The following is a 27,189-nucleotide window of genomic DNA, read 5'->3' on the forward strand; positions in this document are numbered from 1 at the left end:
AATGCTGTGTGGGGAGGGGAGGGCTGGTTACTTTAGACCCGCATGTGTGTTAGTGTCCTGCTGCTGTGACCAAATGGTTGAGATCATCAGCTTCAGAAGAAGGAGGAGTGGTTTCAGGTCGTGGCTTCAGAAGTTTCAACCCAGGGTCATTTGACCTTGTCGCCTGGGGCTATGGTGGCAAGAGAGTCTGGATGAGGAAATCGGTTCCCTTTATTCTATATTTGAGTGTGTGTGTGTGCGCGCATGCACGCTCGCGTGTGTGTATGTGTGTTTGTATGTGTAGAAGCACATGTGTCACAGCACATATGTGGAAGTCCGAGGACAGTGTTATGTGTGAACCAGGGTCTCTTATTCTTTTTGCTTGCAGCTGTGTATTATTAGATTTGCGGGCCCATGAGCTTCCAGGGATTCTCTCTCTGCTTCCTAACTCCCTGTAGGAGTCTGGGATTACAGAGTTGCACTAATACATCTGGATTTATGTACATACTGGGGATCCAAACTTGGGTTCTCACACTTGCACTGCAGGTGTTTTATCCATTGAGTCAGCTCTCCAACCTGAAATATCTATTTATGGAGGGTGGGAAGAAGGAGAGAGACAGAGTCACAATAGCCCCTTCAAGGACACCCCCCATGACCTAAAACCCTCCCGCTAGGCTCCACCTTTTAAAGGCTGCTTTACTTCCAAGTAGCACCACAGGTTGCGAGACCAAGTTTTAATGTGGATATTTGGATAACGTTCAAGATCCAGACTATAGAGATATGGTGAGGATGTGAACTTGCCCAGTTCTGATTGTCCCAGTTCACCCATCCTAAATCTTTAATTAACTGGATTCCTTCCCTTTTCCCAAATTGTCTTTTGAGGAACGGTAGCTTCAGGTGAGAAGCTATTCTAGAAGGTGAAACTTCCTGTGTTAAAACAAGTTTGGAAAATAGTCTTAACAAAGCAGAAGCAGGGATCTCTTCTTAGAAACTCCTCTCAGGTGGATACAGTATGCCCTCAGGAAGGAAATGGATAATCAGTGTCTCCCAAACTTCCTGGACTGGGGCTTCTTCTTCAAGGCATGCCTGGCTGATGGGGAGTTCAACAGCTTCATTCTGAGGGGAACCAGACCAGGGCTCACAGTCAGAAACACACTGTGCTGTGCGGACGGCACAGGCCCCGGCTTACACAAAGCTGGTGTCCATCTAATGTGAACAGAAAGGGGGTCATTTTTGCTCACGATGAGCGCTGTCTCTGGCCAGCAATGACCCAGAATTCTCATTTCCTCCTCCTGGCTGGAGAGGAGCATGTGGGGTCAGATCACCTCTGATATTCTGCTTTTGGGGAAGGTTGTTTTTTTAAAAGACATTCCCAACTGTCTACCAAATGTCCCGTTTCTTCACTTGTGACATTTGGGGAAGATGAATCACTCAGTATGGACAGGTTCCCAGCCCTCTCCTAAGTGCACACACGTCGATGGGAGGGTCATCCAGAGAGTCCTTTCAAAGTCCATCCTTGCCCAGTGTGACTGCCTGGTGTGTTTGACTAGGAACCTTCAGGCCCCCCTCCGAATGGGAGTCTGGCCAACAGCCTCTCGCAGGATATCCACAAGCTGATGCTATTTTAAAGTGGAAGAACGCTGAATTTTGTTGTCTCCACTTATAGAACCAAAAATGAACGTTCCAACAAAAAGGGCCGTGCTTGTGAAAATAGTGATCTAACTTTGCTATTTCCTTCTGTGGAAGTAAAAATAATTTTCACAATGCCCACGAAAAAGTACCACCCCACAACTATTCCAGTAGGGCATGTCTAATTTTTTTTAAAATAATTTCCTTAAAAAAATAATTGCTATCCTAGTTTCTTCTTTGTTCTATTCTGATTCTTTAATCTTTTGTTATAAAAAGAATAAATTCTTATAAAATTTTGGAAGATAGAGTCATTAAAAAGTAAAAATAGAAACCCCATCACCCAGGGAAACCCACTTTCACTATTTATATATTTATTTTATGTGTATTCCATATGTATTTCTTTCATTTTATGTTTCTTTCCCTAGAAATATATTTATACTTGCCCATACATATTCATAAGGGCATGCATATACATCATCCTGGGAGGAAATACATATGCAAAAATTATTTTCTCCAAATCGGGATGGCAACCTATGTAATTTTCAGGGCTGCCTCTTTCACTTAGGGCTGCACCCTGAGTCATTTACAAGGCTGGACTTCACCATTCCCAGTCGCCTGAGGCATTGGCTCCTGCGCACCACGATGAATCTACAAGCTGCTGTCAGATCTGACTGGTGAAGGCTGGGGCATTACTATCAATGCTTCTTCTAGAAAGCAATTAGAGTTGGCATTGCTGTCGCTACCTAATGTGTTTATATCGGCTCCTGTAATTGTTTTCTGAAGCCATAAATTTCTCCAGTTAATTATAAACAAATTGCTCTGCTTAATTAATGGGCATCACTAACGGGGATCATCTAATATGCATATGAATGAACCTTGTGACAGCCTCACAGGGCTGGATTGATGATGTTGGGACTGTGGGCCTGAGAAAGAAGGGATCCTCCTGAGATCAGGTCTGGACACAGCCCCAGGAAGCTGAGCAATTAGATGAGTGGAGGTGTCACCTCGGGGGATCCAGAAACAGCATGGGGACAGCTCAGCGCCCAGGGAATCTGAGGATGAAGCTCCCTCAGCAGCACAGTTCTTGCTACCTCTGAGAGCCAAAGGCTGACCTGGGAGACAAGCCCAGGGCTCCTGCATCACAAGTGGTAAAGCTGTGGGGAAGGCTCTGAGGAACTCCTGCCCTGCAGGCCTGGCTTGCGTGAAAAAAAGCCCACAGCCTCCAGTTGAGAGCAGCCACTCTCCTTCAACTGTTGCCATTTTTTCTTCAGAGACAAAGGGGACTGGCTTTTATTAAGCATCCATCTTGTGCACTCTCTTCACAAGAGTTGTTACTCCATCCCACAACCGAGTAAACCGAGACTCATGGAGGGTATGCTATTTGTGTGGCATGTGAGGATGGAGGCCAGGATGCGGAGCAAGATTGTGCTTATGGTCCAGGACTGCAATACTCAGAATGGAGATTTGCTCTTGTTTTAGCTGAAGCATCACAAACTCTAAAGCATCATAGACTCTTGGCCTTGGCCTTTTATCCCCTTTACCTTGGAGAAAAGACAGGAGTTGGGGTCCAAGACATTGATCCAATGGCCAATGCTATGTTCTATCTTGATAATCTTGTTGGAATTCAGTGATCAATTTAGGAGGCTCTGGGACAAAAGCAGGAAGCAGATCCTTGTGTGAAGAAGATCCCTACCAATAAACCCATCATAGCCAAACCCCCCAAAGGAACTTGCTTCCCACCAAAGAACCAGACAACTCTGGCTCCCAAGTTCCGAATCTTAATAACACATTCCCCGAGGGTGCAGAAATAAACTTCTAATGTAAGGAAAACCACTTCAGAAGGAATAATGTGTTGTGAAAATATATGTAAAAGTAAATATGGATGTACATAGATGCATCTGTGCAGAAGAGGCAGTTGGTTCATTCACTGACCCATTCATTCATGCATATTTATTTTTTCAATTCTTGAATTTATTTTATCATTAGTATTTACATACACTTATTCACTCATTAATCTTTTCAGCTATTCATGTCACTAACCAATTACTGAACCAGTTTTTCCTGTGCACCTACTGTGTGCTGGGTGCCAGACTACATTGTAGATGTAGAATTTAATAAGACAAGATTCAGGAACTCATCGTCTGATGGTATAGACAGTCATTTTCATTCATAATTGCATCAGAAAGTACTATATGCCCCTGGAAAGATCTGTATGATGCACTGGGGGTCTAGAATTGGCAAAGAGGAAGAATCTTGAAAGAAGAGGGCCTCAAGCAAAGGGGGTCAGGAGTTGGGGCGAGGGAGCATTCTGGATGTGAACAGTAAGACTTGCTCATTGTCTGTCTCATATGGCCTGAGGCTTGGCCTCTGGGAAGGATTTGTTTAGACAGAAGGAAAGGCCAAACATTCTTTAGTTTATCTACCTGCCAAGCTGACCTAAGGTGAGGAGGATTTGGGCTCCGGAAGAGTCAAGTGTTACCTGCAGGGGCCCACCTGGCCTGCTCACTCCTAAACTGCCACAGACATTAATCACCAGGATGTGGAAAGGGTTTTACTCCAAGTAGTAAAATGGGTTATTTGTTTGCAGACAGCAGATACTATTTACCACTTAGAGGTGGAAATGTCCCAGCTTCTCTCCAAGGGCCCCCGTAAGACTTATTCTCAATTTATGTAGCATCTTTCCTCCAAATAGCTTTATAAATTTTTAATCAAAATTGTATTTTAGGAAGTGGAAGCTACTGGATTTCTCCCAGACTGTCACATTTGAAAGGAATTTTATGAAACTCAAATGGGATTTTTTTTAATGCCTATATTTCTCCTTCAAGTGGGCTTCCAACCAAGGCTTTCAAATATTTTTTTCTCTCTCTCTGTCTCCCTTTTAAAGGGACCTTTTTGTATACAATGTCATATCCGAAAATGTGACATTCAGTAACTGACATTCTATTTTAATTCACTTTGACAAAATAATGAACTCTATTTGTAGGAGCAAGAGACTCATATGACAAGGAGATATCTCTGGAGTTTTGCTATAAATGAAAAAATATATATCCCATTTTTTTTCTGAAAAAGTGTCAAATTTGAGACTTTAAAAAAAATCGAAAATGATGCTAAATGTCTAAGACCTGACAGGAAGCCCCTGCCATAATCACATATTCTGCTACTCACCGGCTGGATTTGGGTTTTTTGTTTGAGCTGGTAACACACGCCATCATTTCCCAGACTTCGACTTTCTGCTCCCTACAACTTAGTTTCCATGCCTGGAGTAAGAAAGTAGAGCCTCTTGGCTTCATGACAGCCTCGGCTCCCTGCCAATGCCTAGCATCTTGGGCTTGCCTCTGCTGGTGACATTTATGGACTCTGGAGCAGATGGGAGGTCATAGGACCCGTGACTAGCAACCGCAAGGCAGAACCCAAGGCTACAGATGTAGCTTTCTGCCTAAAGAAGAGATTCCTGGAGAGGAACAAATGCAGACACACATTCACCTCTCTGCTTTTAACGTAATGTTTAGCTATAGCCCCTGGTCAGTTTTTAAGAGAAGCTAATTGCATGTTGTATCTGAGACCCTTGAGTTGTGGGGGCCATTCTGGAGAGATGGACTGGAGACATGGACTCTAATGGATGACCAGATATCTAGTCAGAGTGCAAGCTGGGCACAGAGACTGCTCCAGCCTCTTTGGAGGAAAGGGGCAGGCATTCACTGACAGAAACTGCTGAAGGCGAGGGTCCCAGCTGAGAATACTGGTGCCAGAACATGATGCATTTTTATTTTTCATTTTCTTTGAGAAACACTACGACGATCATGTACAAACCCACCACATATAATTTAAAGTATTTGAGTAGGAAGTGAAACTTTCCTTCTGGCCTCCACCCCATTGTAGCTGTCCACCCTGACATTTTCTGTCTGCAGCACAGAGGTCTGGGTAGATAAATGGATACCTTTCTATTTTACTTAGAATAGTAGGGCACGTCATACATGCTGATTGTTGTTTTTGTTCCTCTTTTCAGTAAATGGGGAACTGGAGAGTGTGTGTTTCTCTTGTTATTACACTGCTGTGTTTTCTGACCCTGTTCCCTGGAGGAACACACTTCAAAGGCTACACAAAGCAGAAGGGAACCTCAAGTGGTGGTGGCTCCAGGAAACAGAACTTATGGGGACAAAGAGCACTGTGATTTTTTACCCACCCCACCCCTGCTTTCCACTCTAAGTACCCCAGCTTCAGTCAAACAAGATTAACCCGCTGTAGGGGTAACACTGACCAATCACCCCTTCTGTCACGAGATCCTGCTGTATAGACACCATAGTGTGTGTGTGTGTGTACATGTGCATGCGTGTGTGTACATGTGCATGTGCGTGTATGTGTATGTGTGTGTGTACATGTGCATGTGTACATGTGTGTGGAGGCATAGGTCTCATTGGGTGCCTTCTTCTGTCACTTTCCACCTTATTTTTTGAATCAGGGCTTCTCATTGAACCCAGAGCTCACTGATTGGCTGGGAAGGCTGACCAATGAGCTCTAAGCATCTCCTTGACTCACTCCACTCACTGGCCCCAGCTCTGGGTTACAGGTTTCTGTCTTGCATGCCTGGCGTTCACATGTGTCCTTTAGTTTATACAGCAAACACTTTTCTGACTTCATCATCTCCCTAGTCCCTGAGCTTCTCTCTTCATTGTTCTCAAACACAATACACCTTTGTTTTTAGCAATAGTCAAATTAGCATTAATTATATTTCAAGTCATTAAAATTTCCCCTTGATTGCATAAAGGTTTTAGATACCTTTTATTAAACAATGTTCCACCCATACATAATTATGTATGATAAACAATAGCATAAACCCCCATGAACTTAATATTAGTACAAGAAATAAAATATTACCAATACTTTTGAATATCTATTTTTCCAATTTTGTTTTTCTGCCTTCTATTGCCTTCTGAACCAAGAGATAATAAATATTTCACTGGATTTTGTGTTTATCCCTTCCTTGCTTTCCTTTTAAACAGTGGTTTTTTCCTTTGGATGTCTGTTGTTTCAGTATCAGATAGCTTTATTCTGCTTGGGACAATCCCTTTGAAAACCTGTATAGTGTAACAATAAGGATAACGAAGAAAAAAACAAAAGTACATGAAAAAAGGAGACAGAGAAACTTTGTAGACTTTGAGTTTATGTACTCCCCAAAGCAAGCGAGACCCAGCAGCATCCAGTGGAACTCCTAAGAGAAGAGATGGGACAAGCCAAGGAGAGTTTGGGCGTGACTAACAGGTCTCATCTGTCATCAAGGAAAAGAACATCCCTAGGAGAGAATAACAACCCCAAGGGGACACAGCTGTGACCAGGACCAAGGAACAACCAAAAGCACCCCAGCAGGGTATACACACACACACACACACACACACACACACATACACACACACACATGAGGCAGAGGCCCTTTTCAATGTGGGCACAGTTAGTAAAGAAACAAACAGAAGCAAACCAGGTTGGTTCTAGAAAGCTTCTGAGATTCTGAGCCAAGTTAGATGGAGAGGGGAGAGCAGGTGTGTTTACCCTGGGGCGCCATGTTTAAAGTAATTGGTCCACTGCCTTCTGAACAGCAGAAACAGCCGTGGTCTGCAAAGCCTAGAGAATTTCAACATCTTCATGGCCCAATTCATCTCCCAACCCTCGCCCCCTAGGCACAAAGCAGCTTCCTGCAGATCGCTGCTCTGAACTCCATCTCACTCAATTGACTAACATGAATAGGCAAAAGGTACATTCAAATACTGAACAACTAGAAAGCCCTCCTCAGATATAGAACACTATACATATATTATAACCGAATACACCATTGTAAAATTAAAAGTGTACTGCCTGCGGTGGTGGAAACAGAAAGAGCAGAACCTGACAATTCAAGTAGTAATGCTAGGAAACCGGCAGAATTTGGAAATAAAAGAGAAAGCATTTTCCCCCAGAAATAAAGACTATATTAGAGTTTTAAAAAGAAAACCCTACACTGATACAGAAGATAAAAAATGAGAAGACAGTCAGGATGGTGGTGGCACATGCCTTTAACTCAGAGGTAGGCGGATCTCTGAGTCCAAGGCCAGCCTGGTCTACAGAGCACAGAGCGAGTCCCAGGACAGCTAGAGCTGTTACACAGAGAAATCCTTGCTCAAAAAACCAAGCAAACAAACAAAAAAGGAACTATGGAGAAAATGATAAGAAGGAGATATGCAGAGAAAAATGTAAACTATGGATGATTGATGACTTATGATGGAATAAGTACCTAAAATGTAATTCAGTAACATTTAGATGATCTTAAAGACATGACATGTGGAAAAGACAGATGATATAGTAGGAAAAACTGATCTCCAATGGTCAAAACCAGGATCTATTCTAATATAATTATTATACCCTGATGTTAAAGGATACTTGGAACAACTAAACAAAAAGATAACATAATTTATAAGAGAAACTCAAGCTAATGTCAGATGATACTATTTAACACAATATGATGAAGAACAATTCTGATAAGATTTTCAAGGAAAGGAAATCAGAGACAGGGATTTTTATACCCGGTCCAAATGCCTTTTCACAATTTACAACCAGTGTATGTGTGTATATACATACACATAAACATACGTATACCCATACCCATACTCTAGCAACCAGTGGATGTGTGTGTATACACACAAATGAACATGCACCTACCCATACCCATACTGTGGGGGTTTTGTTCTCATGAGCCATTCCTGAGGAATATTATAAAGAATGAGTTCTCAAACAAGAGATTATCAGGGAAATATTGGCTAAAAGATTGCCAGAAAGCAGAAAACTCATTTAACTACCATGATGGTAAATACTGATTATCTACTTGAGATGGTCTCAAATCACCTAGGAGACAAAATCCCTTGGGCACACTTGTGAGGGATTATCTAAATTAGGTTAGGCTCTTGGCAAGCATGTGAACTCTCTAGGTTGGACCAGCAGCTGCAGCTGGAAGGCCCACTATAACTGTAGGCAGCCGCATTCCATGGGCTAGACTGCATGAAGCAGGGAGAGCAAGCTGAGTGGCCGCACTTGTCTCCCTCTGCTTCCTGACTGTGAACACAAAGTGAGCAGACACCTCAGGTTTCCACAGCTGCCGTTTCTTCCCCACCGTGATGGACTGGGAGCTGAGATAAACCGGAAGCTCCTTAAGTTGCTTTGTCACAGCAACAAAACCAGGAACCAATACAACCACAGACTCCAGTGGAAGCCAGGACAGAGACAAAAATGAAAGAATTCAATGAGTACACAGTCTGGCAATATATCTGTGAGGATAGAAGGGCAAATTGTGAGGCTGGAGAGATGGCTCAGTGGATAAGAGCACTAGCTGCTCTTCCAGAGATTCTAAGTCAATTCCCAGCCACCACAAGTGGCTCACAACCATCTATCATTGGATCTGACTCATATACATAAGTAAATCTTTCCTTTTAAAAAAAGAAGGGCAAATTATGTTCGGATGGTGCAGTGGCTTGAATGAAAATGATGCCCATAGCTCATATATTTGCATGCTTAGTCTCTAGTTGAGGAACTGTTTGGAAAGGATTAGGGGCTGTGGCCTTATTGGAGTAAGTGTGGCCTTGTTGGAGGAAGTGTGTCACTTGGAGTAGGCTTTGAAATTTTTAAAGTCCATGCCAGGCCCAGTATTGCTCTCTGCCTGCAGATCAGGAAGTAGATCTCTCGGCTACTTCTCCAGCACATGCCTACCTGTGTGCTGCCATGCTCTCTGCCATGATGATAATAGACCAACCCTCTGAAACTGGAAGCCAGGCCCTAGTTAAGTTTTTTCTTCTATAAGTTGCCTCAGTCATGGTGTCTCTTTACAGCGATAAAACAGTAAACAGACAGAAACTAAGAGAGTGGATTTCCTCATCTCTAAAGCGTGTACCCAACAGCTATTATTAGCAACTAAGAGAAGGGACTGTGCTCCCAGCCTGGTAACTGAGACACTGGGGACATTAGGATGCAGAGAGCTGTAGACCAGAAAGTGGAGGTGTGTTTCCATCAGCTGCACTGTACACTTTACGCATTTGTTTTGATTTTAAGTGATTTTATTTACCTAGACCATGGAGTTTTAATACTGATCTAAAATGATTCTTGAAAGCTTTACATGAAATTTCACATGTGAAGGCACATGAGCCACTGCCTTAGTTTACGTTCTATTGCTTTGATAAAGATCATGACCAGAAGTAACTTAGAGAGGAAAGAGTTCATCTTGCAGACTACAGTCCTCCATCAAGGGAGGCTGGTATAGGAACTCAAGGCAGTGATCTAGAAGCCATGGACAAACACTGCTTACTGGCTTGCTTGGTTTTTACTCCTGGCTTGCTCAGTTTGTTCTCTTATACAACCCAGGACCAACTACTCAGGATGACACTACCCAGAGTATCATCCACATCCATCATGATCAATAGATAGATCATAGATATAGATAGATATCTGATAAACTTGCCTCCAGCCCAGTCTAATGACAGCATTTTCTCAGCTCATGGTCCATCTTATAAAATGACTCCAGATTTCTGTCACATTAACAAAAACCTAACCACCACCACCACCATCCACCTGCACCTCCATCGTTTTCTTTCACGTGTATTATAAATATGTAGATATTATTTTAAGATATATTTTAAAATGATGTGTTAAAAGGGTGTTAAGTTGGGGGTGTAGTTCCCAGTCCCTAGCATCCATCCCAGCCTCCCTGACCTGGTCTGGACTCCAAATCCCAGCATGCCAGGTCCTGACCCTCCCCTGGGTCAGGACCACTCCCACAGGGTATTTATGTGAGCTCCCAAAGGAGAAACACTTGGTGTGTCATCCCCTGTGTCGTGTCCCCCCCTTCTGTGGTCACAGTTGTGGCCTCCTGGTTCCCCTTGGGACCACCCTAGAGTGCAGGAATCCCATTAAACCTGGATATTTTTTAATTTGGCTTGTTGTGATTTGGCTTGATTGGGATTTTTGCCTAGGCAGAGAGCTCGCATTAGGAAAAAAATCCTAACAGGGGAAGGAGTTGGAGTTACAGTGCCAGTGAGCTGCCTCATGTGGGTGCTGGGAACCACACTCAGGACTTCGAAAGAGCAGCAAGTGCCATTCACTGCAGAGCCATCTCTCCAGGCTCCAAGATTGTTCTTTCTAATGCTGCCTTTTGTGACTTTATTTTTACTTTTAATTGTTTTAAATTTTAGTTCTTAAGTAACAAATCCCATTTATTCATTCTTTTCGATTTTTTCTAACTTTCTACCTTATGCTTTTCATCTTTTTATCTCAATCTTTCATCTCATTTACTTTTATATGTTTAACCTTTAATTTTGGAATATATAGCATTTTATATTTTCTTTCAAACTTACCCACTGTATTCTATTATTCTTTTTACATTCCTAACCTTTTGCTTTTATTGTGATTTATATTCTTTGTCACTGTGCATTGCTCTTTCAGTGCTGTGTTAATCTCCTCCTAACCTTTTATTCTCCTTTCCATGATTGGAATAATCTCATTCATTTTTCCCCTTTCTTCTACGAAAATTGTGACGGGGGGGGGGGAAGAAAATCTTTCTTTCTTTTTTAACAATAGTTAGCCAGAATGTGTTCCCATTAACATGACCGCAGAAGAAAATTTCACTCGCTCCCTTGCATTTGTCAAACAAACATGCAAACAAAATTAGAAAACCTGCCCTCTGAGCTTCCCAGTTTCACTGTCTGTGGAGTGAAGGCCATTGGTAAGAGAACGGCCAGCACAATTTTACCTCTGCCCCGCCCCCGGACCCACCCGGTAGCCCTCCCAGAAGTTCTAATTCTCTTTGTAAAGATCAAGTCAGTTATTTCAAGAACTGAACCAGCTTCCTAACATTCCATGCCCTCTAGAGCTGCCTGGAGACTCCCTATGTTTAAGTTAGTCTTTCCATGTGTGTGAGACCCCATCAGGCCTTTTCTCCAGGGGTTACTCAACTTTTCCTTCTTCACCCCAAGGCATACACTTTCCTCTCTCTTCCAAACAAAGAGACCCTGTTTCCTTAAGTCCATTTGCCTCCCTGACGCATCTGAAATTCAAGGTGGTTAGTCACCTTCTCTGTGGGAACAATCCCCTCAAGGGACAGACAGGATTGACTGGCAGCTCTTGGCTCCACTTAGAAGCTTTCATGGCATAATTGATCCAAGCTAGAACAACTAGCAATAGGCGTCAATCCTAGGAAATACTTGGGGGGGGGGGGCTGTGTTTAGTGTTGGAGGTACAAGGCATTTAATGTCCACAGCTTTACAAAGAAAGAACAATTATTCAGACCTGGTAGGTACCAGCCTACCTTCTTATTGAAGCCTGGCAAAAATCTCTCATTTTCATACAGTCGATTAAAACAAAGTCCTCAGGCTAAACAAAACACCTGAGTAAAACGCCCTGTGTCAGAACTCAAGAATGGCTCTCATGACCTGCCTGGGGTACCCAGTCTGTTTGGATAGCTCTGGACATGATTTCCTATGTAGAGTCAGGTATCAGTATTCATTTTCTGACATAACTAACTCGGAAACTCAAAAATAAGGATAACTTTTGTGTGGTGTTACATGGTATGGTTTGTGTGCACACATGTATAGAGGTCAGAGGTCATGTCAGGTATCTTCCTCGATCACATCACTTTATCTTTTGAGACACTCTCTGGCTGTCCTTCAGATTCACTGATTCTGACAGACTAACCGGAGAGCAAGCTCCAGGGATCTGCCTATCTCAGTTTCCTCTGCTCTAGCCTCACAGGCGCAGGGCAGCATGCCGGGCTACATGGGTGCCGGGCATCCTAACCCAGGCCCTCTTGCTTGTGCAGCAAGCACTTTTCTGACTGTCTGAGTTTCTTTTCTGTTTCTGTAATAAAATGTCATCGCTAGAAGCAATTTGGAGACAAAAGTTGACTTTGCTTTGCAGATCCAGAGGGCTAGCGTTGACAGTGGCAGAAACAGGGTGGCAGCAGGACCAGGAAGTGGCTAATCACATTTCAATCACACGTGAGAACCAAGCTCTAAGATGTCAAAGCCCACTCCCCAGTGACACACTTGCTCCAATAGGTTTCCATTTTCTAAGAGCTCAGTGACCTCCCACATGGCAGCACCAGCTACAGACCCTGTGTTCAAACACGTGAGCCATTTACACCACAACACCAACTGAGCCACCTCTCTAGCCAGGTGATTCCAATTTGTAAGACTATGTCCTTTATTCGCCATTATTTTTGGATATTTCATCAAAATGCATATCTGTTTATTCAGGTACTGGCTTTTGCTTTATTCCCTAAATACCTGTGAGAAATTTGGAAAGGTCATTGGTGCACTGGACATTGCCTTGCCTTTTGAAGTTTCCATGGGGGTTCCACAGGCTCACTATGAATACTGCAATGTTCACCTTGAAAGAGGGCATGAAAAAGCTTTCCGTAAAAGGTCAGAGTGTAAACGCTGGCTCTTTGTGCAACCACTGAGTTCTGCCGTTGTGCGGTATATTTGTCTCTGTGCTGCAATGAAACGCCGTGAACAAAAAGCAGGTTGGAGAGGAAATTATTCAGCTTGCACTTCCGCACCGCTGTTCCTCATCAAAGGAAGCCAGGACAGGAACTCAAGCAGGGCAGCAACCTGGAGGCAGGAGCTGATGCAGAGACCATGGAGAGGTGCTGCTCACTGGCTTGCTTCCCATGGCTTGCTCAGCCTGCTTCCTTATAGAACCCAGGACCACCAGCCCAGGGATGGCCCCACCCACCCACAATGGACTAAGGCTTTCCCACCAATCACTAATTAAGAAAATGCCCCACAGCCAGATCTCATGGCGGCATTTCCTCAGTTAAGGTTCCCTCCTTTCGGGTGGCTCTAGCTTGTGTCAGTTTGACAATAGATTAGCTATCACATGTGAAAGCAGTGACAGTCAGTCTTTCACAAGTGCTGTTAGACTCTAGTGCAGCTAATGTAAGGACTCTGCGATTTGAATTTCCTGCATTTTTAATTACTTATTTCTACATATATGCTCATATATATTATATAGTACTTATTTACACATACACACACACACATATTAAAGTCCATTTTCCCCTTCCATTGAACCCCCTCCCAAAAAGTCGGCCTCTTGCTTTCACGGATGTGTCTGTGTGTGCGTGTGCCCCACTGCATTTAATTAGGGTTGCTTGCATTAGCATAAGCTGAGGCTTATTTACTTGTGCAAATGCATCATATGTCACAAAATATTAGATGTCTTCCACCCAGTTACAGACATAAAATGATTATTAGTGCCAGGCACAATGGTGCATACCCCTAATTCCAGCACTGGGGAGACTGAGGCAAGGAGACTGTGATTCTGAAGCCAGCCTGTGCTATATACTCATCAGATCCTGTCTTAGAACAGCATGAAACTGCCAGGCAGTGGTGGCGCACGCCTTTAACCCCAGAACTCGGAAGGCAGAGGCAGGCGGATCTCTGTGAGTTCGAGGCCAGCCTGATCTACAAGAGGTAGTTCCAGGACAGGCACCAAAGCTACACAGAGAAACCCTGTCTCAAATAAACTTCTAAAAAAAAATATATACATTCATATCACGGAAGACAGCCTTTGGTCAATTTTTTTCTGGTGGCTGTTGACTCCTGTTCTAGGAGCTACCCCAATACAATTATTTAGGGGACAATAGTTGACTCAGAGGGTACTTTCCGAAAGGGTAAAATAGGTATGCATCCTGCCTTGTGTTCTGTTTCATTTCCACCTGAAATGCTAGAACTCCCAGAGGATTAGACCACCAGGAAATTGCCTCTTTATCATAAAAAAAAAAAAGGAAGAGAGCGTCATGGTGTTGTGAGCCAGGATGGACTAACCAGATGACTTCTCTGCATCTAATTAGTTAGACAGAAGGGCTACCGATCCAACGCGCCTACAGAGTCATCATTTTTGGTAGACACCTCCAATATTAAACTGACTTATGGTCGATAACCCTAAGGATCAAGTTAACTAATTCAGTCACATAGTCATATATTTTGCGAACAATTTAGCTTTGAGAGGGCACCTGGAATCTCTATTTTTCAAGGTTAACTGCTCCGTGGGTGTTTACCGGGTGCTTTATGAACAGGGTGGGCATTTTGACTCTCTTGCTGTAAATTTGTTTTCCAAACAAAACTTATTGCTGTTCTGCTCTGCTGAAGAGATGTGGGGACTCAAGAGCCATTTCAGCGGTGAGCTGGGGAGTATCTAAGAGCTTCCTCGGGAGACTCTCAACCTGTGGAGGACGCCGCAGGCTGCCCGCCCCCCTTTTGTCCTCCAGGTCTGTGTCCTTGTCAGGCTCCTCCGTTTTATTTATTTATTTTTTTTTGGGGGGGTATGCGTGTTTTGCCTGCATGTATATCTGCACACCATGTGCGTGCCTGGTATCCACGGAGGCCAGGAGTAAGCATCAGATCCCCTGGACTGGAGTTACAGATGTTTTTAAGATAGCATGTGGGTGCAGGGTATCTAATCTGGTCCTCTGGAAGAGAAGCCTGTTGAACCAGCCTCCACCACCACCCCAGCTCTCTTGAGAACACATTGGCCTAGCCCCACTAGCTGACCAGTAAAGTCATTTCCTTCATACCCTTAGCCCTGCATCAGGCTGCATCACCTATCAAGGGCTGCAAAGAAAGTCACAGAGCAGCTCCTGTGTAACTAGAAAACTGTCCAAGACAGAGTCAGCCGTGGACTTCTCTCTTCTGGTAGTCCCTCCATTTCCTGGAGGTCAGAGCTGATGCCTGTCGACAGACAAAACTATCAAAGAACGGTTTCCCTTGATTTCTGCAGTCCTCATGTAAGGCTCTGTTTTGGACCCTCCCAAGCCAGGAAGGAGCTGAGCAGCAGGGATGCTCTGGTCCATGCTGAGAAAGCATCTTTTCCTGGTGGTCCTTTGGGATGATACTTCATTCTCACTCGGGAATAGCTGGGTGCTTACTAAGGGGCTCAGTGGGGGACTCTACTTAATATGTCACACACACCTTCTAAATTAGGACTCTGGAAGGTCCCCTGAAGTCTCAGCACTGCTCCTGTATGTCTCTTGAGGGACTGGTTTTTGTTAATTTCCATTTATTTATGTAGTGGGTCATATAGCTCAGTGGTTGTTCACCCAGCCATAGGTTAAAACCACGGTGAGCTTTGACATCATGCAGATGCCAGCCAAGACTGATTTGATCACTGTCTCTAAAGGTGGGACTATTTATCAGATGTTTGCTGTGGGACAATGATCTTGTATCCTGTCTCTTGTATTATTTTAATAAAATGCTGATTGGCCAGTAGCCAGGAAGGAAGTATAGGTGGGGTGACAAGAACAGGAGAATTCTGGGAAGAAGAAGGGCTCAGTTTGCAGTCATCACCTAGACACAGAGGAAGCAAGATGAGAATGCCTCACTGATAAAGGTACCAAGTCATGAAGCTAACACAGACAAGAATTATGGGGCTCATATAAATTATTTGAGTTAATAAGAAGCCTGATCTATTAGGCCAACCAGTTTATGATTAATGTAGACCTCTGTATGTTTCTTCGAGACTTAATGGCTGTGGGACCAGGTGGGACAGAAATCTCAGTCAACAGATGTTCCCAGTATTTTTAAAACATATGACAGAGGGGCTGGAGAGATGGCTCAGTGGTTAAGAGCATTGCCTGCTCTTCCAAAGGTCCTGAGTTCAATTCCCAGCAACCACATGGTGGCTCACAACCATCCGTAATGGGGTCTGGTACCCTCTTCTAGCCTGCAAGCATACACACAGACAGAACACTGTATGCATAATAAATAAATAAAATATTAAAAAAAAACATATGACAGAGCACAGCTTCTACCTGTGCATCCTCCCCCTGAGTGTTGGTTGCTAAGAAAGGAAACAACAGTGTTGGTGCTTAGTCATCAACACACAGAGTCTATGGCTTCCCTGAGTAGCCTTGCTTCTGGACACAGCGCTACTGGGGCCTCATTTCCCATCTGCCATCTCATTGTCAATGTGCGCCAGTCTAATCTTACTGTTACGTATTCTATTTTAGATGTAAACTGTTTGTAGAGGGTGTGTTCAGCTAACTTAAGCTAAAAGGACCAGGGAAAGGTCAGTGGAATAGTAGAGTTTATTTTATGGCATGGGGGGGTAGATGTGTCCAACCAATGGAGAGAAAACTAGGAGAGTCAAAACTTAAAACATCCAGCTCCCTCCTCCCTCCTCCTTCTTCCTTCCCCACTCTCTCCTCCCTCCCTCCCTCTCTCTCCTTGCCCCTTTGCGTTTTTTTTTTTCTTTTTACACCAGTTTCATTCCCTCTGCCTTCGAGAGCAGCTCTCTTCCTTTCTGTAAGGCAACATGATCCCAGGACAGCCAGTCCATGCAAAGTACTTGCAGTCCCAAGTGCCAAGGTGGAATCCTCAGGAGAAAGCTAGTGAGTGGCGCAGCTGGGGTCTGCTAACTCCGCAGCATCTTTGCATCGAGGTCATTAGGAAGGATAATGATGTTCAACCTGGCTTTCTTATACCCTGTCAGAACCAAGAGGGAGGGAGCCATGAGCAAGCAGATGCCTCTCAAGATGGTTCCAACAGCAATGTTTGTATAAACCACTTTCAGCCTTTGTAGATTAAGGGGGAATGTAGACAAACCAATGGATTCAGGTTTGCAACACAAATCACCACTAGGAGTATCTGAGGATTTGGCCTTACTGTCATTATAGCATTTGGAGACTGTGATGGCCACACTTGGGCATCAACTTGACTGGATCTAGAATCAACTAATAGACCAGCCTCTGGGTGCACCTCTGAGGAATTTTCCTGGTTAGATTAATTGAAGCAGGAAAACCCACCCTAAACAGAGGAAGCATCGTCTACAGATGGACCAAACATAAGCAGATACAAGGGGGACGCTTTTGCTTTCTTCAAGTCTCGAGGACAAGTTCTTCCACTTTGTTCACGATCCCTGTGCCACCACTGCTGCCATCTTTCAATGCCGTCAAAAGCCAGCTTCTTCAGCCTCCCAACCTGGACCACTCCAGTAATCCTCCAGTTCCTCAAAGCAGTTTGGGACTTCTGAGAGATCCAGCCTCACAGGTTGAGCAGCCATGTGTTCTCAGGCTCTCCAGAGGGAAGACCATCTTTGGAGTATCTAGACTATATGTAAGCCAATCTACTTAAGCCCGGTTCTAATGGTTCTATTTCTAAAGAGAACTCTGATACAGAGAACAAGAAGAAACTTGACACAGAAGTCGGTTAACATTGATGAAGTAGGTCACAGGGACTTCTGAGCATCTCTGTGTTCCTCAACCTTCTTTGGGTTTTGCAATAATCCCTTCAGAAGTCGTTTCTGGTTTCCCCCTAAATGGCACACCTGTATGTGAAATCTGCCAGAGATGGCTGTAGAGAACCATGGACACGGCTCTTTAGAGGCTCTTCGACTCACTCGGCCAGCTGTTTTAGAAAACTGTCGAAAGCAGAGTAGTCATTCTGTGTTGACAGATGTGAGTGATCACCAGGGTTCAGTTCACAAATCGGATGATGCTTAGTGAGACGACACTGATCTTGACAAATTCCAGTCACCGTGGCAGAATCCAGTTTGGACAGGACCTCATTTGTCAGTCTGGCTCCCAGGAACATCAGGGGGAGGTGGTAGCATTCACTGTAGCAGGTGATAGCAAGGAGTAATTTATGCTATGCAGGAGTCACAATGTGTGGTAGGTGCACTGTGGTGTGTGAGTGTGTGTGTGTGTGTTTGGGGGGGTACAGCTGTGTGTGTGTTCATGGGTGCTGAGGCCAGAGGTCAATCTTAGGTGTCTTCTCTTATCCTCTTCACCCTATATCTGGACACAGGGTTTCTCTCACTGATTCAATGAGACCAGGTAAGCAATGAGCCCCAGAGATCCCCTAGTTCTACTTCCCTATCACATGGGCTATGGGTGTGCACCACCATGCTTGGCTCTTTACACAGGAGCTGGGGAACCAAACCCAGGTCCTTAGGCTTGCACAGTAAATAAAGGCTTCCCCCGCTGAACACCCTGCTCAGCCACAGCTACCTTTGTTATGTTTATTCTGTGCTAACAGTTTCCTTAGACCTCATTCTAACGCTGGAGAGTCTGTGGTTTCTGTTTTGTCTTGTAATGTTTCACTGCAACAAATATGGCGTTCTCATATGCACATTGAACTCAGTGAATATTCACAGTCTAAACACAAGAATACACCCATCGCGGAGATCAAGAAATGGGAGCTGACCAGCACCCCCGCAGTCTTTCCAGTCACCCCGTCTACCCAAGGATAGCCTTTGTCTCAATGCCCAACAGCATAGTTTTGCCTGTTTCTGGAGTCTAATAAAGTAGGGTAATAAACAGTCTTTCTATGCTCTACATCCTGCTTCTGAGATCAATTCGTACTGTTGTGTGGACATAGGCTGTTTGTACAGCATTCTAATGTGGGAGCATGCCAAATTGATATCTTCGGTCTACCAATTTCGGATATTTAGGGAGTATCCTTTCTAAAAACTACTCCAAATAGTCCTGCTCTGCCCATTCCAGAACATGTTATTGCTGTGTCCGTGAGTGCGTGTCTACTGGCTATGTAATTAGAATGGAAACAGCTGTGTAATAAGGTATGTGCGTGTTCCACTTTGACACTGATAAACACTTTACCAAAATAATTGTACCAATTTACGCTTCCGCCAGCAGCAGAGCAGAGCTCGCTTCGTCCCTCGTTCTCGCCTGCCTCAATCTGGAATGTCATCTTTTCCCTCTTTAGTCAGGCCCGTGGGCGGAAGTGGTTTGCTGTGGCTTAACTTGCATTCCCTTGTTAATGAAGCTGAGTCTCTTTCCCATGGTTGGCTTCATTCATTTAATTAACAGCCATTTGGATGTTCTCTTCGTGCAGTGTGTACAAGCCTTTTGCCTATTTTTTTCTCATGTTGGGCTTCCTTTCTTTAGTTGGTGGCTGAGAGCTTTCTCTAAATTTTGCCGCCATGTCCTCTGTTGGCTATAGATATCAAAATACCTTATTTCCACTCTGGCAGGAAATTTTTACTCTCTTTCTGCCTAGCAATTTTTCTATCCTTTTACATACTCAAAAATAGTATGACTGTGACCCCAGATTTTCTTCTAAGCCCTCATGGTTTTTATTGTTTATGCTTATAAGCTACTATCCATTAGTATTTGATTATTTCATTGGTGTAAAATAATTAAATCAAAAAACCATATTTTCATATAATCCATGGAGTAACATTTACTACACGGACTCTCTTCCTTGTGCACTGGCTTACTCACAAATCAAATGTACTTTTTCTGGGATTAATTTCTTTTTCTATCTTTGTAACAATTCTGTATTGTCTAAATCTCTATATATGAATAATTAAATTTGTTAACTGTCGGGGACCAGCCTGAACAAAAATACCACTTGCTAGGGTAAGGGTGTGGGGATTTAGAAGTATTAGTAAAGAATGCGAAGATGTGTGTGAAAATAATAAAACAGAAAAACATAGAATATTACTGGGAGGGAGTTCTAGTGAGTACCAAAATTGTCCGCATTTAATTTCTGATTGCTTAAAATACCCTGACCCCAAGATTTATTTAAAAAAAATGCATGCATTAACAAGGAAATGAACAGGTCAGTTGAAGGCCGCAGGCTACAGCCATAGTTAAACATTCTGTTGCTAGAACAAAACAAGTCATTGTCACACCCTAGACTAAAATATGCTGTAGGCAAACCACTCCCTGGGGGAATCTACTGTTAACTCCTTAAGGAAGGTGAAATCCTAGTTGAATCCTTAGACTTTTGTTTGAGGTAGAAACATATCTACTTCTCTATTCTTGAAATACAAGATCTGGATATTAGTCACATCTGTTGATAATGACCTCGAGAGAACAGAAGTCTCTGATCTCAATCTGGGTGGAAACTTTGTTTGAGGTAGAAACAGAATAACCTTGAAAAAATAGAGGTAGTTTCCAACTCTCTGACCTTTGGTCAAGGTGGAAATAGGCTCACACTTTTGGGCTGGTGTGGGAAAATTGTCTGTATTCTGTCAATCATGTTATAAATAAGCGCTGATTGGCCAGGCAGGAAATATAGGTGGGAAAACCAGACAGGAAGTAGAAATGATGTAATGAAAACAGGAGAATTCTGGGAAGGAGGAAGTTGATTCCTCCCACTCCTGCCCAGACCACCAAAGCAGCAGGATGTGTTCTGCCTCACTGAAAAAGGTACTGAGCCACATGGCTAACATAGATCAGAAAAATGGGATAATCAAGATGTTGAGAGTTAGCCAATGAGAGGCTAGAGCTAATGGGCCAATCAGCTTTATAACTTATAGAGATCTATTTGTGATTTTCTTTGGGGCTAAACAGTTGTGGGGTACTGGGCAGGACAAAAAAAAAAACAACAACAAACAGGACCCTCCATGTTACATTGGGCCTCCACTGTTAACTAGTAAAGTATTCATTCTTCTCCAAGATTGTCTATTCTTGATCCTTTGAGTTCCCATATGAATTTTGCAATCCATTTATCAATTTTAGCCAACAGAACAAAGCTACCTGGTTTTATTAGCCTTGTCTACAGATATTTTGGAGGAGAAATGACATCTTGTGGTATTGAGTTTTTGATACTTGAACATGATATATTTCTTCATTCATTTAAATTTTCTTTAATTTCTCTCAGTAGTATTTTTACTAGACCTTATCCTGGCAACACAATAACTATTGATGATATTACAAATCGGATATTTTGTCTTCAGTTTAACTTGTAGAAATTTCCTGGTAGAAATACAATTGATTTTTGCAGATGATCCCATATCTGACAAATTTGCTAATCATATTTATTAATTCTAATAGTTTGCACATTGTCTAAGGCTGATGTAAAAAATGACCACAAACTTATTGTCTGCTTCAATCAGCAGCAATGTATTCTCTCACAGTTCTAGGAGCCAGCAGTTCAAAATGAGCCTCAAAAAAAAAAAAAAAATGAGCCTCAATGACTGGAAGCAACATGTCACAGAGCGATGATGCATCAGCCCCTTGCCTTTCCCAGCTTCAGGGAGTACCAACTGCTTATGACCAAGCACTGAAGCCTCTGCCTCCATAATCATATGACCTTCTCCTCTTCTGTATCTCACAATGTGAAGGTTAGTGCTGATTGCCAGCTTGATAGAATCCAGAACCACCTGGGAATACCTGTGACAATCACCTGGTGTACCTGTGAGAACCACCTGGTGTACCTGTGAGAATCACCTAGTGTGCCTATGAGAACCGCCTGGTGTACCTGTGAGAATTCCCTGGTCGTGCCTGTAAGATTAGCCCTGATGTACCTGTGGGCAGTTACTTTTGTTGTGCTCACTGATGTGGAAACACCCATTTTTAGTATGGGAAGGACGATTCCCTGACTCAGATCCTCGGTAACTAAGCGTCAGGCGTTGCTCTCTGCTTCCCGGCTGGGGATGCGATGTCACCGGCTCCCTCACGCTGCTGCTGGTATTTCTCTGCTGAGATAGACTGCAACCTGAAACTGTTAGCCAATCAACCCTCTCTCCTTAAGCTGCTTCTGCCAGGGTATTATATCAGAGCTATAGGAAAAGAAAGACAAAGGGACCACCAACTTCCACCGCCCTCTTTTGAGGATGTTGATAATGCTGGTTCACCTCAGTTAATCCAAGGCCAGAGAGCCCTAAGTTGGCCATCTCTGCCAAAACTTTTCTCTACAATAAGGAAAATTTATAGGATCTGGTGTCTTTGGGATAACCTAGGGTACATTTTTCATTCTGCTATTGTTTGCCTGTGGTTTCTCCCCCAAAGTATATGATGATGACATGTATGGATAATGGCAGCTTTCTCTAACAGAGCTTTTAATATACAGATGCTATTTGACTTGTGTGTCCTGATAAGTCAATCGTAAGTTTAAAATATCCTGCTGAATGCATTTAATCCCTTACCTCCTGAACAATCTATCTCAACAACGTGATATACTTCAGAGCATGGGTTGCTCACCCTCATGGCTGGTGACTAGAAGCTGTGGTTCACCACTCCCCAGCATCTTAGTGTGTCAACCATGGAGCTGGAAAGATGGCTCGGCAGCTAAGAGTGCCAGCTGTTCTTGCAGAGTACCCACATTCTGTTCCCAGCACCCACGTGGCAGCTGACAGCATGCTGTAACTCCAGGTCCACTAGCTCAGGAAATAAACCGAATGCAAATTTGGGAGTATGGACTATGGAACGCATATCACTGTTACACCATTGTAAAGTCAAACGTCCTAAGTTGGGGACCGTCTGTAGGGAAGTGCAGTGGTCATTAAACTTCCAGACAGGAGGTCAGAAGCAGGACTGGAGACTCTGGTTCCTTCTGAGTCTAGGACTTCTGTGGCTGCTCTGTCCCTCACGGCTCTAACATCTAACAACCTGCTTAACAATGGACCTTGAATCCAGGGGCCCATGGATTTCTAGACAGAGCAGTATCAGTCCCAGGCCATGATTCTGATCTAAGGTTACAACCAGGGCCTCACAGCAGTGCACGGACAGAAAACCTCTTCCTCAGAAGAGCTTTGTGCTTCTAGCTTACTGCTTCATGGCTGCCACTTGGAAATTATTAATATTTTCTTTATCACGGATGTGTTTTGAAAGAAGGATCCTATGAGATGGGCAATGGGGCATTCACAGGGTCTACTGGCCACAGCTCGCTCATGGTCTTGCCTCGTGTCAGGATGTCCTGCAGGATGGCTCCTCTAAACCCTGCCCCACCATTACTGTCGCCTTTCATCCTAGCAGCACAGCAGGAAGCAAGACTCTAGCACATGCCCCGAAGAGTCCTTCAGAAAGGGCTGCCCGTCTAGAGGAACTATATTGCCTGGATTGGGGAGCTGAGTGATCATAGCTCCTGGGGATCTAACCACTCAGCTCCCCAATCCAGGCAGTACAATAGGGACACCTCAACCATTGCAGATGAACCATCTACTCTGAGTTGGAGTTGAGGATTCATGGAAAAGAGGCCTACAAGACTCAGTTCTCCAAGTCATACCCCTAGTGGCCTCTGAGGCCTCTTCAGTCCTCCCCTAGGAGGAGGTGGAGCCTGAAGGAGGTGGAGGCTGAGGAGGTGGAGGCTGAGGGAGGTGGAGGCTGAGGGAGGTGGAGGCTGAGGGAGGTGGAGGCTGAGGAGGTGGAGCCTGAGGAGGTGGAGGTTGGTGTACCTTCGAGGAGAAGATTGAGTACACTCTTTTTATCCTGGGGCAGGACTCCAGGGCACCAGGAGGGATCCACGCTTTCCTCACTCTGGGGTCCTCCCTTAGAGGCCACATGCCTGGGAGACTCTTCCTGTCTCCCTTCTCAAGCCTGGCTTTGATTTATCTCTTCTGGGCAGTTCAGAGTTCCCTGTCAAACTGCCAAACAGGAATGATAAAATTACAGCGATCTCATGCACCAGTCAAATGTTCCACATTTGTATTTATATCTGGATTGTGTGGTATAAAAATAAACTTTTGAACCCATGGTAATAGCAGAAGACTTAAATTTTTCTTTGGACGTTAAATAACAAACGAAAACCGCCACGTGAAATCCGCAGAAAAACCACAGAAGAGAAGAAAAGGCTTATCTATAATGTCACATCTTTCTGCTTTTTAGCCTCGAGGACACATATTTTCATCTCGTCCCAAGCCTCACAAATTACCAAACAACTCTGGCTGCAGCTTGCCCCTTGCCAAAGCCAGCGCTGCCAGCTTGTGGCTGACCCCGAAGCTACCGGCAGAGCTCATTCTCACAATACTGTGACTTTCCATGAGTGGCCCGTGGTGACTCACGACTCAGGACTGTACATTCCTCACTTGTCTGAATGCAAAGTAAGACTGGCTATTTTTATAGAACAAAACCGGCGGGGGTGGAGGATGTGGGACTCAGCCCATCTGTACGCCCCGCTGCACCTGAGATGCTCAGTGCGCATAATAAATCTGTCTTTGGAAACTTTCTCCTTTGCAGTTTTGACACAGATAAATGACAAGTATTAAATCTTCAGGGAAAATAACCAGCTGCTCTAGTTGTTGAATTACTGAAACATAAGCTTCTGGGCCTACCGATGTGAAACACCAGCTACAGGCTCCAGGAAAAGGCCACAGGTGAGCCGGGAGAATGTCAGGGGTGGCTTCAGAACATCTCTCTCTATATCAACCCAGAGAAACTCGGGGTCATGCCTCATCTATGGAAGCTGAACTTTGGAAGCCATTCCTATAAACTTGAGCTTCAATCAGGAAGAGTATTGTGAGAATGAGCTCTGCCGATAGCTTCGGGGTCAGTGTTTCAGAACTTGGATCATTGGCTGGTGGAGTCCTCCTCCTAGAGTGAGGAACCCGGTGAAAGAAAGGGCAAGGACTAGTGATGACCCATTTATTCCTTGCTCAGAACAATAGTGTCCGTGGGTGTCAGGGTGATGGGACACACCGGAGGTGAGCACACTACCCTTTGAGAACTTCATATGCACACACATTATGTGCTAATCATGTTCCACTCACTCACACTCCCGACTGCTCCCAGACCCCTCCCAACAGCCCCTAAATTCAAGGCTTTCTTGTTTTGGTTTTGCTACCACCAAGTCCAGTTAGTGCTACCCATACATCCATGGGTATGGGGCAATCCACTAGAGCACGGCCCTTCCCCTAACAGCCAGCAGTTGTCAATAGCAGCTCAACCAGGGGCTGGAGGCGTTCATGTCCTTCCCCCATCCATACTATACAGGGAATGGAGGAAGTCCTGAATGACTGAAGACCTGAGCCGACGCGAATTTTGACATAGGCACAGCTAGTCAAGGATTCCGAGGCCCATGGGAAATTGGCAAAGCCATTATCCATATAGACCAGGTTCAAGATGAAGGGCAACGCAGAGTCCAAGTAGAGTGTGAATAACTGATCAATGCGACGATTGATGTGCGTGTGCAAGACTAGCCAGTGCGGCTTCCTCCTCTGGGATTCTCAGAGCCTGAGACTGGGCTCCTACAGAGACCTCCTACCCAGCCCAGCTGCTCCCCTCCCCAGCTCTATACCTAGTAAGCTGAGGTTCCATTATTGCAGCTGTATAGAGAACCCCAGCTTCATTGTATGTGTGTCTGTATGTCTGTCCTTTCTCCATTCCCTTGATGACCCTAGTCCGGGTTCTGGGACCCAAGGCTCTCAAAAGCAGCAATGCTGGAAGGCTGGGTGCCTTGATCGTGTGCAGGTCTCATGTAGGCACCCACAGTTGCTATAGGCTCATGAGGACAGTGGTCCTGTAATGTTTAGAAGAAAGCGTTGTCCCAGTCCTCCCTGACTTCTGGCTCTTAAGATCTTCTACCCCCTCTTTTTCAATATTCACTGGGCCTAAGGGGGTGTTGTGTGCGACGTAGATTTTCCAGTGATGGACAAAACCTCCACGGACACTCTGCTCTTGACCAGAGGTGAGTCTGTATGAGCTCCATCCATTGCACAGAGACAGCTCTCGGATAAGGACCCGAACTAATGGGTAAGGAGAAATGAATCCAGAAGACAGCTGATACTGTGTCCATTTAGCAAAGTAATAGCAGCAGGCTCAACTCTAGGGCCTCTTAGCTCACCAGCCGTGGGTTCTTATCTAGATTTACAGCACCAGGCATGAAGGGCTTGGCATCTCAGTGTGCACATCCCTAGTATGCCCCTCCCTGCCATGCATTACCTGGCTTAGAGATTTAGGGTCTTTAAAAAATTAACTTCAGGCAGTTGCGGCAGAGTTCGACAGATCAGGCCGAGGGGAAGGAGCAGGTGTCGCGAGAGTTGGCGCGCCGCCTGGTGCGGGCTGTCATTATGGCGAGCCTGAGAAGTGAGGCCTAGCGGGAGCCTCTCCTGGGCCCCAGCTCCCCCGGAAGCAGAACACTCAGTATGATAAAGGCCAAGCAAGGTGGCTTTATGACGTAACTCCGCCTGAAGAAAAGCTGAGGCGCATGCTCCACCTGCCCACTTTCGCCATGGCCGTGGGAATGGATACATCTGCCCACGTGCGGAAGGTCAGCAGGCCATGACCACGACCACAAGCACCACCACCGTAACCGCAAAGCGCTCTATCTCCTGCCCTACTGACCCTCTGCGGCTGTCCTCTCGCAACTCGCAGCTCACAGACATGGCCACCAACAGTCAAGAGCACTTTGATGCTTATGAGGCATTGGATCTTACAGAATTTGGCAAAAACCAGCCTTGGTGGCGCAAACTTTTTGGGCAGGAGACACGGTCTGCGGGCGAGAAGTACAGTGTGGCAACCCAGCTCCTGGTTGGCGGCATCACGGGCTGGTGCACTGGCTTCATATTTCAGAGAGTTGGAAAGCTGGCTGCCACAGCGGTGGGAGGGGGCTTTTTTCTACTTCAGTTCGCAAACCATACTGGCTACATCAAAGTTGACTGGAATCGTGTAAAAAAGGATATGAAAAAGGCCAAGGAACAACTGAAGATTCGGAAGAGCGCCCAATTACCAACTGAGGTCAAGAGCAAAGCTGAGGAGTTGGTGTCGTTCATAAAGCAGAATGTATTAGTAACTGGAGGATTTTTTGGAGGCTTTCTGCTCGGTATGGCATCCTAAAGGGGTATCACTCCACTCCCACGGTTCAGCAGCCTCTGTACACCATCTTAGAAAAA

General features: G+C 44.6%; 1 protein-coding gene and 1 long non-coding RNA gene across 2 annotated transcripts; both read left to right on the forward strand.

The window, feature by feature from the left end:
• Positions 1-20,753: 20,753 nt before the first annotated feature.
• LOC126490747 (uncharacterized) lies at positions 20,754-24,425 on the forward strand. Its single transcript, XR_007589241.1, has 3 exons — positions 20,754-20,788; positions 21,499-21,705; positions 24,188-24,425. It is a non-coding gene; the product is annotated as an uncharacterized lncRNA (long non-coding RNA).
• Positions 24,426-26,578: 2,153 nt separating this feature from the next.
• LOC126490755 (FUN14 domain-containing protein 2-like) lies at positions 26,579-27,133 on the forward strand. Its single transcript, XM_050125907.1, has one exon. It carries the CDS (start codon positions 26,579-26,581, stop codon positions 27,131-27,133), a length of 555 nt encoding a protein of 184 aa, XP_049981864.1.
• The last annotated feature ends 56 nt before the right edge of the window (positions 27,134-27,189 follow it).

Source organism: Alexandromys fortis, unplaced genomic scaffold, assembly GCF_014885135.2.
Source record: "Alexandromys fortis isolate MF-2015 unplaced genomic scaffold, M_Fortis_MF-2015_v1.1 scaffold_250, whole genome shotgun sequence".
NCBI classification, from domain to species: domain Eukaryota; kingdom Metazoa; phylum Chordata; class Mammalia; order Rodentia; family Cricetidae; genus Alexandromys; species Alexandromys fortis.

Coding starts and splice junctions, on each gene's coding strand:
- LOC126490755 (XM_050125907.1), top strand. CDS start 26,579: ATGACCACGACCACAAGCACCACCACCGTAACCGCAAAGCGCTCTATC.